At 35.1% G+C, this 14,648-nt stretch overlaps 1 protein-coding gene across 1 annotated transcript in view; it reads right to left on the bottom strand.

Moving 5' to 3' along the window:
- AP3B1 (adaptor related protein complex 3 subunit beta 1) overlaps positions 1 to 14,648 on the bottom strand; it is a 227,970-nt gene that overhangs the window by 193,599 nt on the left and 19,723 nt on the right. The window contains exon 2 of the mRNA XM_061158118.1: positions 8,121 to 8,196. Within this exon, the coding sequence (XP_061014101.1) occupies positions 8,121 to 8,196 (76 nt within the window). The remainder of the gene's footprint in view (positions 1 to 8,120; positions 8,197 to 14,648) is intronic.

The raw sequence follows: 14,648 nt of genomic DNA, 5'->3' as shown, positions 1-14,648 counted from the left end.
GCTTTTCTTCCCAAAGCATGCTTTGACATACGTGAGACTTTATTCAACATATGAACCACTGGAAACATTTCCCCACGATTCTAAATAAGCCTCAGGTATTACCAAAGAAAGATAATAAAATGAACTGAGACTATCATTATGGTTTCTCACTGGTAGATCCTGCTCAGGAGATTCTCTGTTGAACTGCAGGGCTACCGACTGTGAAAGATAGTCAGATGTGCACTGCCAGCATTTTGATACATATTAGAAAGTAATGTAAAACAAATACATAACATTTAAAATTTTGGCAAATTAAAATTTAGAAATGTTCAAAGGTTTTTAACTATAAAGCTAAGGTCTTAAAACTACCCTGTATACAATTATATGAGGTGATAAAACCCCATATTCAGGGCTCATGAAATCCAAATTATGTAGAGAAATGTAAATATTGAAAACTACATTTTAAAAAATAAAGAAATTTTGAAGCCAATATAATACTCTACTAATTGGCCTCTAGCAAACTACTTCCACCCAACAGATATTTTGAAATGATGCATAAATGTGCATGCATGAACATAACATTTTAAAATAATTTTTAAAGCTTCCACATAGAAACATGGTGCTTATTAGAAATCATACTAAAAACTGGACAAAAGTAAACAAACGATTGTTATAATACACAATGGAAAAAATTTCAATAAAAACAATTACTAGTTATATAATAAAAAGAAAAAATTAGTAACCAATAATTGCTAGTTTAAGAGTAAAATACAAGGGGAAATATTTGACAGAGCTACTGCACCATGGCTTTGATTTTCTATTTTCTTCTCCAAAAGTTAAGTTAGAAAAGATCTGTGGTGATGAACAATTTCTCCTGAAAGGAAGCTAGGCGAATTAGTTTTGGAAACACTTCTTGAATCAGACCAACCCATGCTCTTACTGAATTTTTAAGTTTCTGTTAGTTTGATATTAAAACAAAATTAAAAGATGTCTTAGTTTTCCCCATAGAATTTCAATATGTCAAAAGCCGTATTGTCCAAATGTGTTTCTTAAGCTAGGACGCACCACGACGACGACTACTACTAGTACTACCAGTGTTTTAAACCCGGACAGGGAGTTTCTATTATGAACATATAAGAATAATTAATATTCTTTTTAAAGGCTTTTTTCTTTTAACCAAACACTCAGGAAATATTTTAATTTCATGGTTAAAGAACGGCAATAGGTAATGCCTGTCATTTTCTTGTTTTCTAATAACTGAGAGGAGATAACTTACTTTATTTGCTGTTAGTCATTCAGTTGTGTCTGACTCTGTGACCCCATGGACTGTAACTCGCCAGGCTCTTGTGTTCATGAAATTCTCCAAGCAAGAATACTAGAGTGAGTGAAAAGTGAAAGTGAAGTCGCTTAGTCCTGTCTGACTTTTTGCAACCCCACGGACTGCAGCCTACCAGGCTCCTCTCTCCATGGGATTCTCCAGACAAGAGTACTGGAGTGGGTTGCCATTTCCTTCTCCAGGGGATCTTCCTGACCCAGGGATTGAACCCAGGTCTCCTGCATTGTGGGCAGACACTTTAACCTCTGAGCCACAAGGGAAGTCCTTTTATTTGTTTTAGCAAATTCCTAAATGAAAACCGGGCAAATACCATATCTGGCCAGTTGCAAACTACTACCTTGACCTTCATTCCCAGGGTTTCTTTGTTGCTATAACTCTTGATTAAGTGGCCTTGGGTTCACTTTGTAATTTTCCTAGTCACCAGCAAATTTACTTGTATGACATTACTGCCAAATGAGAACAGTTAAATTACTGTAAATGAATATGGATCATCAAAAAAGTGAGAGCTCCAGAAAAACATCTACTTCTGCTTTAGTGAGTATGCCAAGCCTTTGAATGTGGATCACAACAAACTGTGTTAAATTCTTCAAGAGATGGGAATACCAGACCACCTAACCTGTCTCCTGATAAATCTGTATGCAGGTCAAGAAGCAACAGTTAGAACTGGACATGGAACAGACTGGTTCCAAATAGGGAAAGCAGACTAACTTACATGCAGAGTATACATCATGAGAAATGCTGGGCTGGATGAAGCACAAGCTGGAATCAAGACTGCCAGGAGAAATATCAATAACCTCAGATATGCAGAGAGTTCCAGAAAGAAAACTACTTCTGCTTTATATCTACTTCTGACACCAGACTTATGGCAGAAAGCAAATAAGAACTAAAGAGTCTCCTGATGAAAGTGAGAGAGGGAGTAAAAATGTTAGCTTAAAGCTCAACATTCAGAAAACTAAGATCGTGGCATCTGGTCTCATCACTTCATGGCAAATAGATATGGAAACAGTGACAGACTAATTCTGGGGGCTCCAAAATCATTGCAGATAGTGACTGCAGCCATGAAATTAAAAGACGTTTGCTCCTTGGAAAAAAAGTTATGACCAACCTAGACAGCATATAAAAAGCAGAGACATTTTTTGCCAACAAAGGTCCATCTCGTCAAAGCTTTGGTTTTTCCAGTAGTCATGAATGGATGTGAGAGTTGGACCATAAAGAAAGCTGAGCACCAAAGAATTGATGCTTTTGAACTGTGGTTTTGGAGAAGACTCTTGAGAGTCCCTTGAACTGCAAGGAGACCCAACCAGTCCATCCTAAAGGAAATCAGTCCTGGGTGTTCATTGGAAGGACTGATGTTGAAGCTGAAACTTCAATATTTTGGCCACCTGATGCGAAGAGCTGACTCATTTGAAAAGACCCTGATGCTGGAAAGATTGAAGGCAGGAGGAGAAGGGGATGACAGAGGATGAGATGGTTGGATGGCATCACTGACTCAATGGAGATGAGTTTGAGTAAGCTCCGGGAGTTGGTGAACAAGGAAGCCTGGCGTGCTGCAGTCCATGGGATTGCAAAGAGTTGAGCACAACTGAGCAAATGAACTGAACTGAACTGAAATGAATGTGATGTGGGGTTGTGCCATGAAGAAAACCTTATATTTATAGACATTTAATTATGTTCATTGAATTTATCTTATTAAATATCATTACAATTTTAAAAAACTGAAATAACAGTATTTAATAGCATTCAAAGACACAAAATATTTGGAATAACTATTAGCAAAAAAAAAAAAGAACTTAAAATTTTACACTAAGAACTATACTATAGTGTTGAGAGAAATTAAAAAGAACAGAAACAAGAGAGAGAATTGTGATCATGGGTCATAAGACAAAATGATGTCAAAAGTCAACTGATCTATAGACTTAATGCAGCTGTGTCTGACTCTATGCCATCTCACAGACCGTACAGTCCATGGATTCTCTAGGCCAGAATACTGGAGCAGGTGGCCTTTCCCTTCTTCAGGGGATTTTCCCAACCCAGGGATTGAACCCAGGTCTTCTGCGTTCCAGGCAGATTTTTTACCAGCTGAGCTACTAGGAAAGCCCAGATTTAATCAATTCCATTATAAACCCCAGTGAGCTTTTTTTTGGTAGAAACTGACAACCTTTCAAAATTTACATGGAAATGCAAAGGATACAGCATAAACAAAGTTTTGTTTTCTTTAAAGGAAGACTTACGAGACTTTATTTTAAGGCTACAGAAATCAAGGGTGAGGTATTGGTAAACTGAGGGCCACAAAGACCCATGAATCAGAAGAGTTCAGAAGTGGGTCCACAAACACACAGTAAATTGATTTTCAGTTGAGGCTGAAATTTGGTTGGGAAAGGATAGCTTTTTAATAACAAACAGTGGAATATTTAATAAAAATAGAGGAAAATTAGATATACATGTGTTAAAAAACATTCGCCTCTTATCTCACATCATACATAAGAAATAATGCAAACTGGATCTCAGACTTATACACAGAGGCTAAAAATGAGAGGTGAATTCTTTGCAATAATGGAGCAGGCCAAGATGGTGTAAATCAGAACTCATGCTCTGAATCTAATTAAAAAAACCTCAACACAAGACAAAATGAAAACTATAATACAACTTCACTTAAATATATAGATATATATTTACTTGAATTCCTTGAAGTTACTTGAAGAGTAAAATATTGCAAATATTTCTATTAAAATCAGAAACAATATAGTGTTGTCTTCTACCAGGCCTACTACTCAACATGATAGTGTAACTAAATCCAAGCAAAGAGAGAAGAAAACAAGAGATAAAAATATTTGAAAATAAAATATAAATCTGTTATAACTTCTGGATAATGCAATTAACTATCTAAAAATCAAGCAAAGAAACCAAAAAACTACCAGATTTAAGAAGTTTGCTGAGAAGGTCAAATACAAGAACAGAAAAGTCATTTGTTCTTCTATACACTAGTAATAATTAATTTTGAAAATATAAATAAAGGGACCATTCATAATGGCAAGGAAAACTGAAAAGTACACAGGAATGAATCTAGCAAGGAATGTTCAAGATTCCTTATGATTAAAAACTATAAAATATGAATATAATGCTACTGAAAGACAGGAAAAGAGTGGAGGTGGAAAAACACAAATTCTGTATTACCTTAATCAAAATCCAAAAACAATTTTTAATAGAACTTGACAATTTAATGCTAATGTATACCTGGAAGGTGAAACTTTCACTTTTTATATCTCAATATTATTTGAAAATCTACAAATACATATTTGTGTCACTTGTATAATAATTTTTCCAGATCTATGGAGATATAATTGATGTAGAATACTATGTACATTAAAGGTGCCAACAGGTATATGAAAAAGATGTTGTTCAACATTAGTCATCATCAAGGAAATGTACATCAAATCTACAATGAGGTTATCACCTCAAACCTCTTAGAGGTGCTATGAACAAAAAGACAGGACATAACAAGTGTTCGTGAGGATGTGGGTAAAGGGAAACACAGGGCACTGTTGGTAAAGTAAATTGGGAATGTAGATATACCTTACATCTTTCTTATATACATATACACACACACATATATGTGTGTGTCTGTGTTGCATATAAAATGGGATATTATTCAGCCATGAGAAAGGAAGAAATTCTGACATTTTTAACAATATGGATAAATCCTGAGGATCTTATACAAAGTGAAGGAATAAGTTTTAATTAATAATAATTTTCCTACAGTTTAATGGTCAAGTTCCAAATTTACATTTATACAAACTTCCTAATGAGAGAAAGTCTGTAACTACCAGACTACTACCATAGCTATATTTACACTTCTTTATGATGTCTATTTACATGTAAATTACATTTATAACACTCAAGTAGTCTAGATTGTGAGAATATCCATTTTTATTTCTTTATAAGTTTGAAAGAGGAATAAAGAAAAAACTACCAAATATCTCATTTCCATATTTAGGAATTTCAATAGCATCCTCAGAGAGTGAAATAATTTACCTTAGTGGGATGTAAAACCAAAATTCAATGAAATAACTAGGAGTACTGCCTGCCTTATATGGCACTGCAGGACTGTATCCTGCAGGTCTGCAAGCAGAAACCAATGTAAAGCAATCTTGACAACTGGATCTGTAACTTACAAGAATTTTATAAAAAACATTTAATATTCCCTTATTACTGTCAGAAATATATAGGTAGGAAAATGAAAAATGATAAAATTAACATTTATCTAATATACTGTACCTTAAAACATTAGAATCATTGAGAATCAACTGATCAGGAGTAGTTTGAATGGACCTGCCTTATTCTCATCATTTGAAGTATCAAGCAAGCATCTTTACGGCTTCCCACGTAGCCCTAGTGGTAAAGAACCCGCCCTCCAATGAAAGAGACATAAGAGACTTGGATTCAATCCCTGGGTTGGGAAAATTCCCTGGAGGAGGGCATGGCAACCCACTCCAGTATTCTTGCCTGGAGGATGCCATGGTCAGAGGAGCCCGGTGGGCTACAGTCCATGGGGTTGCAAAGAGTTTGACACAGCTGAAGTGACTGAGCATGCATGCATGCATGCAAGCATCTTGTATATTCCTTGATAAATTAATTCTAAGTTTGGATCAGCTTCCAAGATTGTATCCTTTGTACTTCTAATGTTGTGACTTATCTCCTAGAGTTCCTCCAATGTGAAGATTTTGGCATCATCACTTCCTCTGGCATACCTTCAGCCTTTTCATCACAACCATTTTCCTCATTTATGTTGAAAAGCCTACCTGTCTGACGTGCCTCTAGCTACATGTTTGTGCATGCTCAGTCATCTCTGATTCTTTGCAATCCTATGGACTGTAACAGTCCACCAGGCTCCTCTGTCCATGGGATTTCCCAGGCAGGATTTAAGAGTCTCTCAAAAAGTGGCGGCATCAACATTCCCACAGTCAGCAATTTCTCCATAACTCCAGTTACATTCTATCTGAATTTCATTTCTAGTGTTATCACTTTTCATTTCCTCCTGCATTTTTATCTTTGTTGATCAAATTCTGTTTTTAATCATCCATTTTGATAAAATGTCAAGTGGGCTTCTCATTGGTAAACAAGAAGGGATCACTACTTCATGCTTCGCAGTCTGTACATGAGCTGAGTAACACACACAGTGACCAACTGCTAAAAATAACTTTGAAAGAAGTGACATGACATACGCATATTTGTTATATATATAGTGAGTTGAGGACTGAAGAGTTAAGTGATGAAACTTGTACAGTATGCAATTACCAAGTTGATATACCATGATAACTGAAATATAAACCTACTGTGAGGAGACTGGTACTGTTTAACTAAACTGTGGAGATTGAAATTCAAATGCCAAAGCCATGTAAAGCAAAGAACTACCTCTCCGTAAACGCTGCTATTTATATGGTATAACACAGCGTGTGCGCTCAGTCACTTAGTCACGCCCAACTGTTTGTGGCCCCACAGGCTGATGCCTGCCAAGTTCCTCTGTCCACGGGATTTTTCAGGCAAGAATACTGGAGTGGGTTGCCATTACCGATTTCAGGGGATTTTCCTTACTCAGGGACCAAACCTGTGTCTCCTGTGTCTTCTGCATTGCAGGTGGATTCTTTACCTGCCGAGCCACTAGGGAAGCCTTGGTTTAACATGAACAAATGAAAAATTTACCAAAAAATCTTCAACATTTGCCTTCATTACCAAATGACATAAATCTAAATAAAAGAATCAAGCAAGTTCTACAGGTATAATTAGTCTTTGACTTTGACACATTGGGTTTTCACAACAACAAACTTTTGAACACAGTAAATTCATATCTATAATCATCTTTCATAAATGGGATTTGGATTTTAGAATGGAGATCTCAAACTCTCATATGGTGGCACTGCTGGAAAACAGTACTGTTTCAGTTGTGTTTACATCCTTCTACAGTAGAGTTAATTTGTGCAATTACATGAATTTACAACATTTTGACCTGATACAAAAAGTTCTGGAAAACAAAATCAGCAATGGTGGTGAAAAAAAGCAAAGTAGTAGCAAGAAAGACAAGGTCTGACAAATTTAATTCCACTGAGACAAGCAGACTCTTTAGTATCAGAGAGTCACTGAATTAAGCCAGTTTTTTTCACTGTCAATATAAACAATCAAAAAAAAAAAAAAATAGAGCAAGACCCATACAAATTGCAAATATTTTTAAACTTAATATATAATCAGAAATTGCATTATATTTTTAATTCTGACAGTAGAACCCCTCATATAATAATATATTAGACCACTGTCTGATTTTTGCATTACAATAGAAAAGTAGAGGATGTTTTTATATCTATTAATATTCATTAGAAGTTCTATGCTGATAAACTGAATAAACCATTTGTATTGGTAGAAAAGAAATTTGAAGATCAGAAGAAAGCATGCTCACAATTTTCAGGTCATAGAAGAACCAAAAAAATATCCTTTAGTACATTAGTATCCCTCTTTGTAGGAAGTCAAAATATTGTGGTATATAATCTTATTTTCTCTTCAAACTGATTAGCACTCTCTATTTGACAAAAGAAATATTTGAGAAACAGAAGAGACAGAATTAGAACTCAAGTTTCTGAATTTTGTCACTTCATTACTTCTTCCAAAACATTTTAGACAGGAAATTTTAAGTTAATAATAAAGGGTAGATGGGAATGCTTGATTTGGTATTTAACATATTCTATAACATATATTTTTAGCATATCACTACTTGTCATTTATTCAAAAGTCAAAATGATCTAATTACTTTACCTACCCCAACAATCCGTTTCATAGCATCCAATTTAGCAGAATCTTTGTTGCTCTCTAACATTTGCTTTAGATCTTCATTTCTACACACAAAAAAGAAAAATTGCATATTTAGACTTTATATTACATAGGCATTAAAACATGTAATTTTAACAACATGATGTACATTATTACCAAATTATTTTCTTATTTATAGTTAAATACATGTTTCTCTTCTAACCCTACAAAATAATATCAAAGTGGTTAAATGGAATAGAACACCACCCTAACAAAGACATCTACAAGTTAAGTACAAATAAAAGTAGGAAAATCAGAACAAGACTCAAGAAGTTATGTCAATGTCAACATCTTGGTTGTGATATTGTACTACAGTTAATCATTGAAGGAAACTGGATAAAGGGTACACAGACTCTCTCTGCATTACTTTTTATACTTGTGTATGAATCTACAATTATTTCAAAATCAAAAGTTTAATTATAAAAAAGTTATATAACAATTACAACAGATTTATAGATGACACACCAATTTTTTTAAATGGTCAAAATACCTGAACAGGCATTTCACACACAAAAAAAGATGAGGAATACTGTTAAATACTTAAGGTCATTAACTATCAACAATGCAAATTTAATGAGAAACCATTACACATCCATGAGAATAAATGAAATTAACACAATGACAATAACAAATGTTGCCAAGGCTATAGAGCAACTAGAACTCTGATACACTGCTGGTAGGAACATAAAAGAGTACAATCACTTTGGAAAAAATTGGGAGTTCCTTCCAAATTTAAACATAAACCTACTATGTGATCCAGTCATTCCACTTTCAGAGAAAGAAAAACATAATTCTACAGAATAACTTAGAGAATATACATAGCAGGTTTATCAATAGCAAAAAACCAGAAACAATCTAAATGTCCATCAGCAAAATGGGATTTAGCCATACACTGGAATATTACTCAGGAAGGGAAAAGAACCAACCACTGATACATGCAATAATATGGATGAAGTCTCAAAATTATGATGTGACTGAAAGACACCAGACACAAAAGACCATAATTGAATTAATTTAAAGTTCTAGAAAATGCAATCTGTAGGGACAGAACCAAGGTAGTGGAATCATAGGTATAAGAAGTGGACAAAGGGACATTAGAAATTTCTTCCATAAGAAGATGGAAATGTTGTCTATCTTAATTGTGGTAGTGATTTCACAGGTGTATACATCTGTCAAAAACTCATCTAATTATAATCCAAAGTTGGGTAATTCGGTGTATGAGAATTATACCTCCATTAAAATGATATTAAAAAGTTTTTGTAGTGTTTTATTCACATGTGTGAATAAGATAGAAATACTCCAAAAGATTAAAAGACATTTAATCTGTTTCTGAGAAATACATTTTTAAGGATCTGATAGCCACTATTATATATACTCTGAAATTAAGAGTATCACATTTAAGTCTCAAGCTTACTCAAGAATTTAAATCACTGAACCTTATTTTAGGACAGCATTGAAAAATCCTCTTAAATGACTATAAAGATTATAGATTACAAACTATAACTAACCACTTTGTACTCGTTATCAGTTTACGATTAGCAACTTTTAATAGTTTCTACAACAAACTCTCCAGAAAACAGATTTTAAAAATTTACTTCACATAGCTTCATGCAGTATGGTTCAAGGTGCTCACATGCATGTGCGCACCCAAACAAAGTATCAGAAGCTCTCTGATCTCAGCTTAAGCTTAAAAGTAGGTGAGAAGAGCTTCCTTAACTACTCTAAATAGACAGCCTTGACAAAAGTACTTTACTTTTCACATTTCACAAATTTAGGCCTAATATAGGCAGTAAACACTTATCAAGAACAAATGATTGATCATGTGTTATTATGGGCTGAGTTGTGTCCCTTCAAAAATTCCTATGTTAAAATCCTAATCCTCAATACCACAGAATATGAGTGTATTTGAAGAATCATTAAAGAGGTTAATTAAATTAAAATAGGTCAACATGGGTGGGCCCTCATCCAATATGAGTGATTTTTCATAAGAAGAGCAGGTTAGGACTGATTCACAACGACCAAAAGATGACCATGTGAGGGGACAGCAAGCAGGTGGCCATCTGCAAGCCAGGGAGAGCGGCTTCAGAGGAAACCAAATCTGCCAAAACTCTGATCTGCAACTTCCAGCCGCCAGGATCCGAGGAAATAAATTTTTTATTATGCCACTGAGTCTGTAGTATTTTGTTATGGCAATCCTAGCAACCTAATATTGGAGTTAAATGTTACAAACTGTTACTGCAGGAAAAATAAATAAAGGCAATGAGATTTATTATGAAAAAGTTACTCTTCCTTTCCAAGCAGTTCATAAAATTAAATACAATGATGACCACTAGCAAGACACAATAAATAATCACAATAACTACTTTTCTCTAATTAAAAATATAGCTAGAAAACATACAAATAGTAAGACAGCAACACATAAGAACTACATCTGAGGATATATAACTACCAAATATAAAATACTCCAATTGCTCACTCCAATGAATTCAGAATTCCTTCTTAAAACTCCCTGTTCTTTCACACTGCACTGTTAACTGAAAAGGAACAAAAATTCCTTTTTTGACATTTTTTGTTGACATTTTTTGTGGCAGGAACCACAAATAAGGTTTTTTTCCCCTACTTTTTGCTATTTTCCTATTTTACCTACTGATGACCATGTAGGCTTTTATATTAAAAAAAAAAAACAAAAACAAAAAAAACACCTAAAAGAAACCTTTAAAAACTTTTTGGAAATAGAACTTGAAAAAAGGTAAAGTAATTAGATAAGTAAACAGAAAGAAAATGTGACCACACATGTACATGTCAAAAAAAAAAATTCATTTTCTTATGTCTGATCCCTTTTTTCCCCCAAGAGTATACTACCAATCTTCTCTACAAGTGTTATCTGCAGAGAAAAGTGAGCAATGAAGAATAATGAAGTGTCAATTTTCAGGACATTCCAACCTCCAAATTCAGGTGTAATCTTATTCACAGCCTAATGAAAACTTGGTTTGTTCCTAATGCTACAGTTCCCTTCCCAAACACCTTCATGTCCTGACCCGTTCTCTTAAACTAAAAATAAGAGAACAGGAATCCTACATTAAAGTCAAAGGTTTTGCTCTTCATGGTTAACAGAAAAGATGGTCTTCAATAACAAATATAAGTATCTTCAGTGTTATCATGGGTAGAAAGCTAATAACTTTGAAGTTCTGAGAAAAGAAACAAGAAAACTCCTAGGCACTGCTTCAACCTGATGTAATATTCAACTTCTCAGATATGTCATAAAGACCTATTGAAAATTCTGAAATAAATTACATATCTCTACCCAAATTGCTCTTTGCTTGTCACCAAAACAGTAAAGATGTGGGAAAGTTAATACATAACACCTCGTTTAACTCTCAAAATATGTTCACTTGTATTGAGCCATTTTAGGTCTACCTCCTTCATTACACAAATTCAAATATGGTCAATTAACATGTATTACTATATTAATCTTAAGAATTTAGAAATTAGTTTTATAATTTTGAAAAATCTAAATAAGGAACAAAAAGAAATTCTTTGTGTGAAACATCAAGAGTTGATTCAAAACAATACTGAATTAGTAACATTTTCATTGATTCTACCAAAAACCAATCCAAATATTGCTTTTTTAATTTACCTAGTTCTTACTTTATCTACTTACCTGTAGCTTTTCAGCTTTTGAGTATTAAAATACAACTTTATTTTTACATAAGTGACATCTTGTGGTGTTAAGTGGTATAACTTTTCCTTTCATGTTCAATAATAAGCTTGTTCTTAGTTTTCAGAACCCAAGAAAAATAAATAACTGGAAAGTTAAAGAAAATCTTACTGTTACCAAGAAGTCACTTTTACTTCAGCACTGCATAAAGCAGCAACTATTCAAAAAGCAAAGTTTTAACAGTTACCCTTTCAGAACTTAAGAAGCAGTAAAGCTTTTACATTGTATAAATAACCTCTTTTTTAAAAATCTGCAGTCCATAACTCATTAAAACCTCCTACTCCTTCGCAGGACTGTGTAGACTAAGGGGAAACACACGGCAGCGCTGAGCACTGTCTCACTGCTTCTCCAAGGGTGATCTGAGAAGACTGGTCCAAGGATCACTCCCAGCGCACAGTCTTGCCACTAATCCATAGGAGACAGAAACCGAGGGCAAATACTTAGGCACTTCAACAGGGTAATTTTATATTTTTTAATCTAACAGAAAACCAGGGCTAGCATTTTGCATGCTTTTGCCAGCAATTCATTTTTTATTGTATTTTACAGAAGTATCTATCCCTAACGGATTGGAAATTTAAAAGAAGAAAAGGGCCCTTCACCAGTTTGAGAGCACTGTACTACACAATGACTTCCTTTTCTCTCAAAAGAATTACCAAAATTTGGGTACTAGAGAAAGTAACACTTGAATTTTAAACCCTGGAATGACAGATTGGGAAAAGTGATGAATAGTGATTTCCAATCGGCAGTAAAGTACATCCTCAAAAGGACGCATCAAGAATCTTTGAGGAGGAGAGGACTGAAACATTCTCAAGCCCCACCAAAAAATTCTAAATCATGGGCACCTCTTCATGCTTTGACAGCTACTCAAATGAAAGATGCTTCCACCCCAAAAGGTCTACTGTATAAACGAATGCTGCTGCTCAATCGAGCAAGTGTGTCCAGCTCTTGGTGACTCCATGCTCCTCTGTCCATGGGACTCTCCAGGCAAGAACACTGGAGTGGGCTGCCAATTCCCTCTCCAGTGTACATGAATAGGTATGTAGAAAAAAAAGGCTGGGAACAAGAGTCAAAATTTACTTTTTTCTAGCACTGTGCAGCATTAAGGTACTGCACTTCATAACGAGTTTCCGTGCACAAGGTGAAACCTCAGTAACTTTGCCTTGAATGACACTCAAAACTTTATGTAGTTTTGGGCACAAAGTATTAATTAATAAACACAAAAGTGAGTAAAACCAGAAATTCCAACAGCCAATCATCCATTTATTAACTCTCTAAAGGGAGAAACCAAAAATTATCCAAGTAAATATGAACTTTTTCTACTATACTCTCACAAAACTAAAAAAGAATAGTCTACAATTGCTATCACAACATCCTCAGTCCCTGGTCATCTTCGTTTTCTCTTTGCTCTTCTATAAAAATGTCTTTCAGAAAAGTAACAAATAACCTCCTTATTTAAAAATCCAATGCAGAAATCTCATTAATACTTTTAGATTATTTGATATTTGATATAACTGACTACTTCTCTTCTATCTCTGAATTCCTTCTTCCCTTAGATTTTGTAATTCTCCATCTCATCTGGTTCTAATTTGCATTTGTGACATACCAATGAACAAAAATGATGAAAATCCCTGCCCTTGTAGAGTTACCATTTTAACAAGTAAAAGAGACAACAAACATAATAAAAGAATAAGTTTTAAAATCACAAGATGATATGAGGGAAAAACAGAGCAAAGGGAGAGGGAATGCAGAAGGGAAAGGAAGAGGTAATTTTAAGTAGGGTGGTCAGCACAGGCTGAGTAAGGAAACATCTGAACAAACATTTGCAAGTGAGGGAGTCAGTCACGCCAGCACTGGAGGGGAGAGACAGAGTCTCTAGGCAGCAGATGAAGGAAGGTAAATAATACTAGAGACTCTGGTGTCCACCCTGAATGAAGTAAGGAACCACATAGGAGGGTGATGAATAGAGAAGTCATAGTCTAACACACAAACAGAAGCATTCTGGCTGTTGTGTTTAGAATACACCGTAGGGACTTCCAGATGTGCCCACGGTGCTCTTCTTGTAAGACGCTAAACCTGCCACAGAAAATGACTATAAAACCTGGAAAACACAAATAAGGAAACGTTCTCAAGTCATCCAGGCAGAACTTAAGGGGCCAAGATCATGGAAGGAATGGAAGCACATAAAGTGGGCTTTTATTCACATCAGCTTTTTTCCCGACTGCATTTCTCAAATCGCTATCTGGGAGAATAGAATCCAAGGATAAAAATGACAGTTTTAAAAGACTAAAGAGACAAACGTTAATGTTTGTGGCTACCGAAGGAACTGGAACTTAAAGGGTGAAACTACAGAGTAAGGAACAAGTGAAAAGGTACACAAAAATCTGTGTACAAACTCCCTTCAAGTAGTTGACTACGTTTTCACAGAGTAAGAATGTGGGAAATCCAGTAGAAAACAACAGTGGCTGGGAGGTTAAATATAAACACCTGAGCAGAGATTTCAGCAACCACTCACTGCAGGGAAGAGAAGCTGGAAACCAAGTCTCCCAAGGAGATGTGATGGTCTGGTTCCTCAGTTGTGTCTGACTCTCTTGCAATCCCATGAACTGTATGGCCCGCCAGGCTCCTCTGTCCATGGAATTTCCCAGGTGAAAATACTGGAATGGGGTGCCATTTCCTTCTCTAGGGAGGTGTTGGTAAATACCCTGGCCTTTCCGTTAAGACCACAGGAGGGGCACAATTGAAAAGTAAGGATACTTCTTA

This window comes from Dama dama, chromosome 12 (assembly GCF_033118175.1).
Source record: "Dama dama isolate Ldn47 chromosome 12, ASM3311817v1, whole genome shotgun sequence".
In the NCBI taxonomy this organism is placed as follows: Eukaryota; Metazoa; Chordata; class Mammalia; order Artiodactyla; family Cervidae; genus Dama; species Dama dama.
This window is presented reverse-complemented; position numbering and strand designations above follow the sequence as displayed.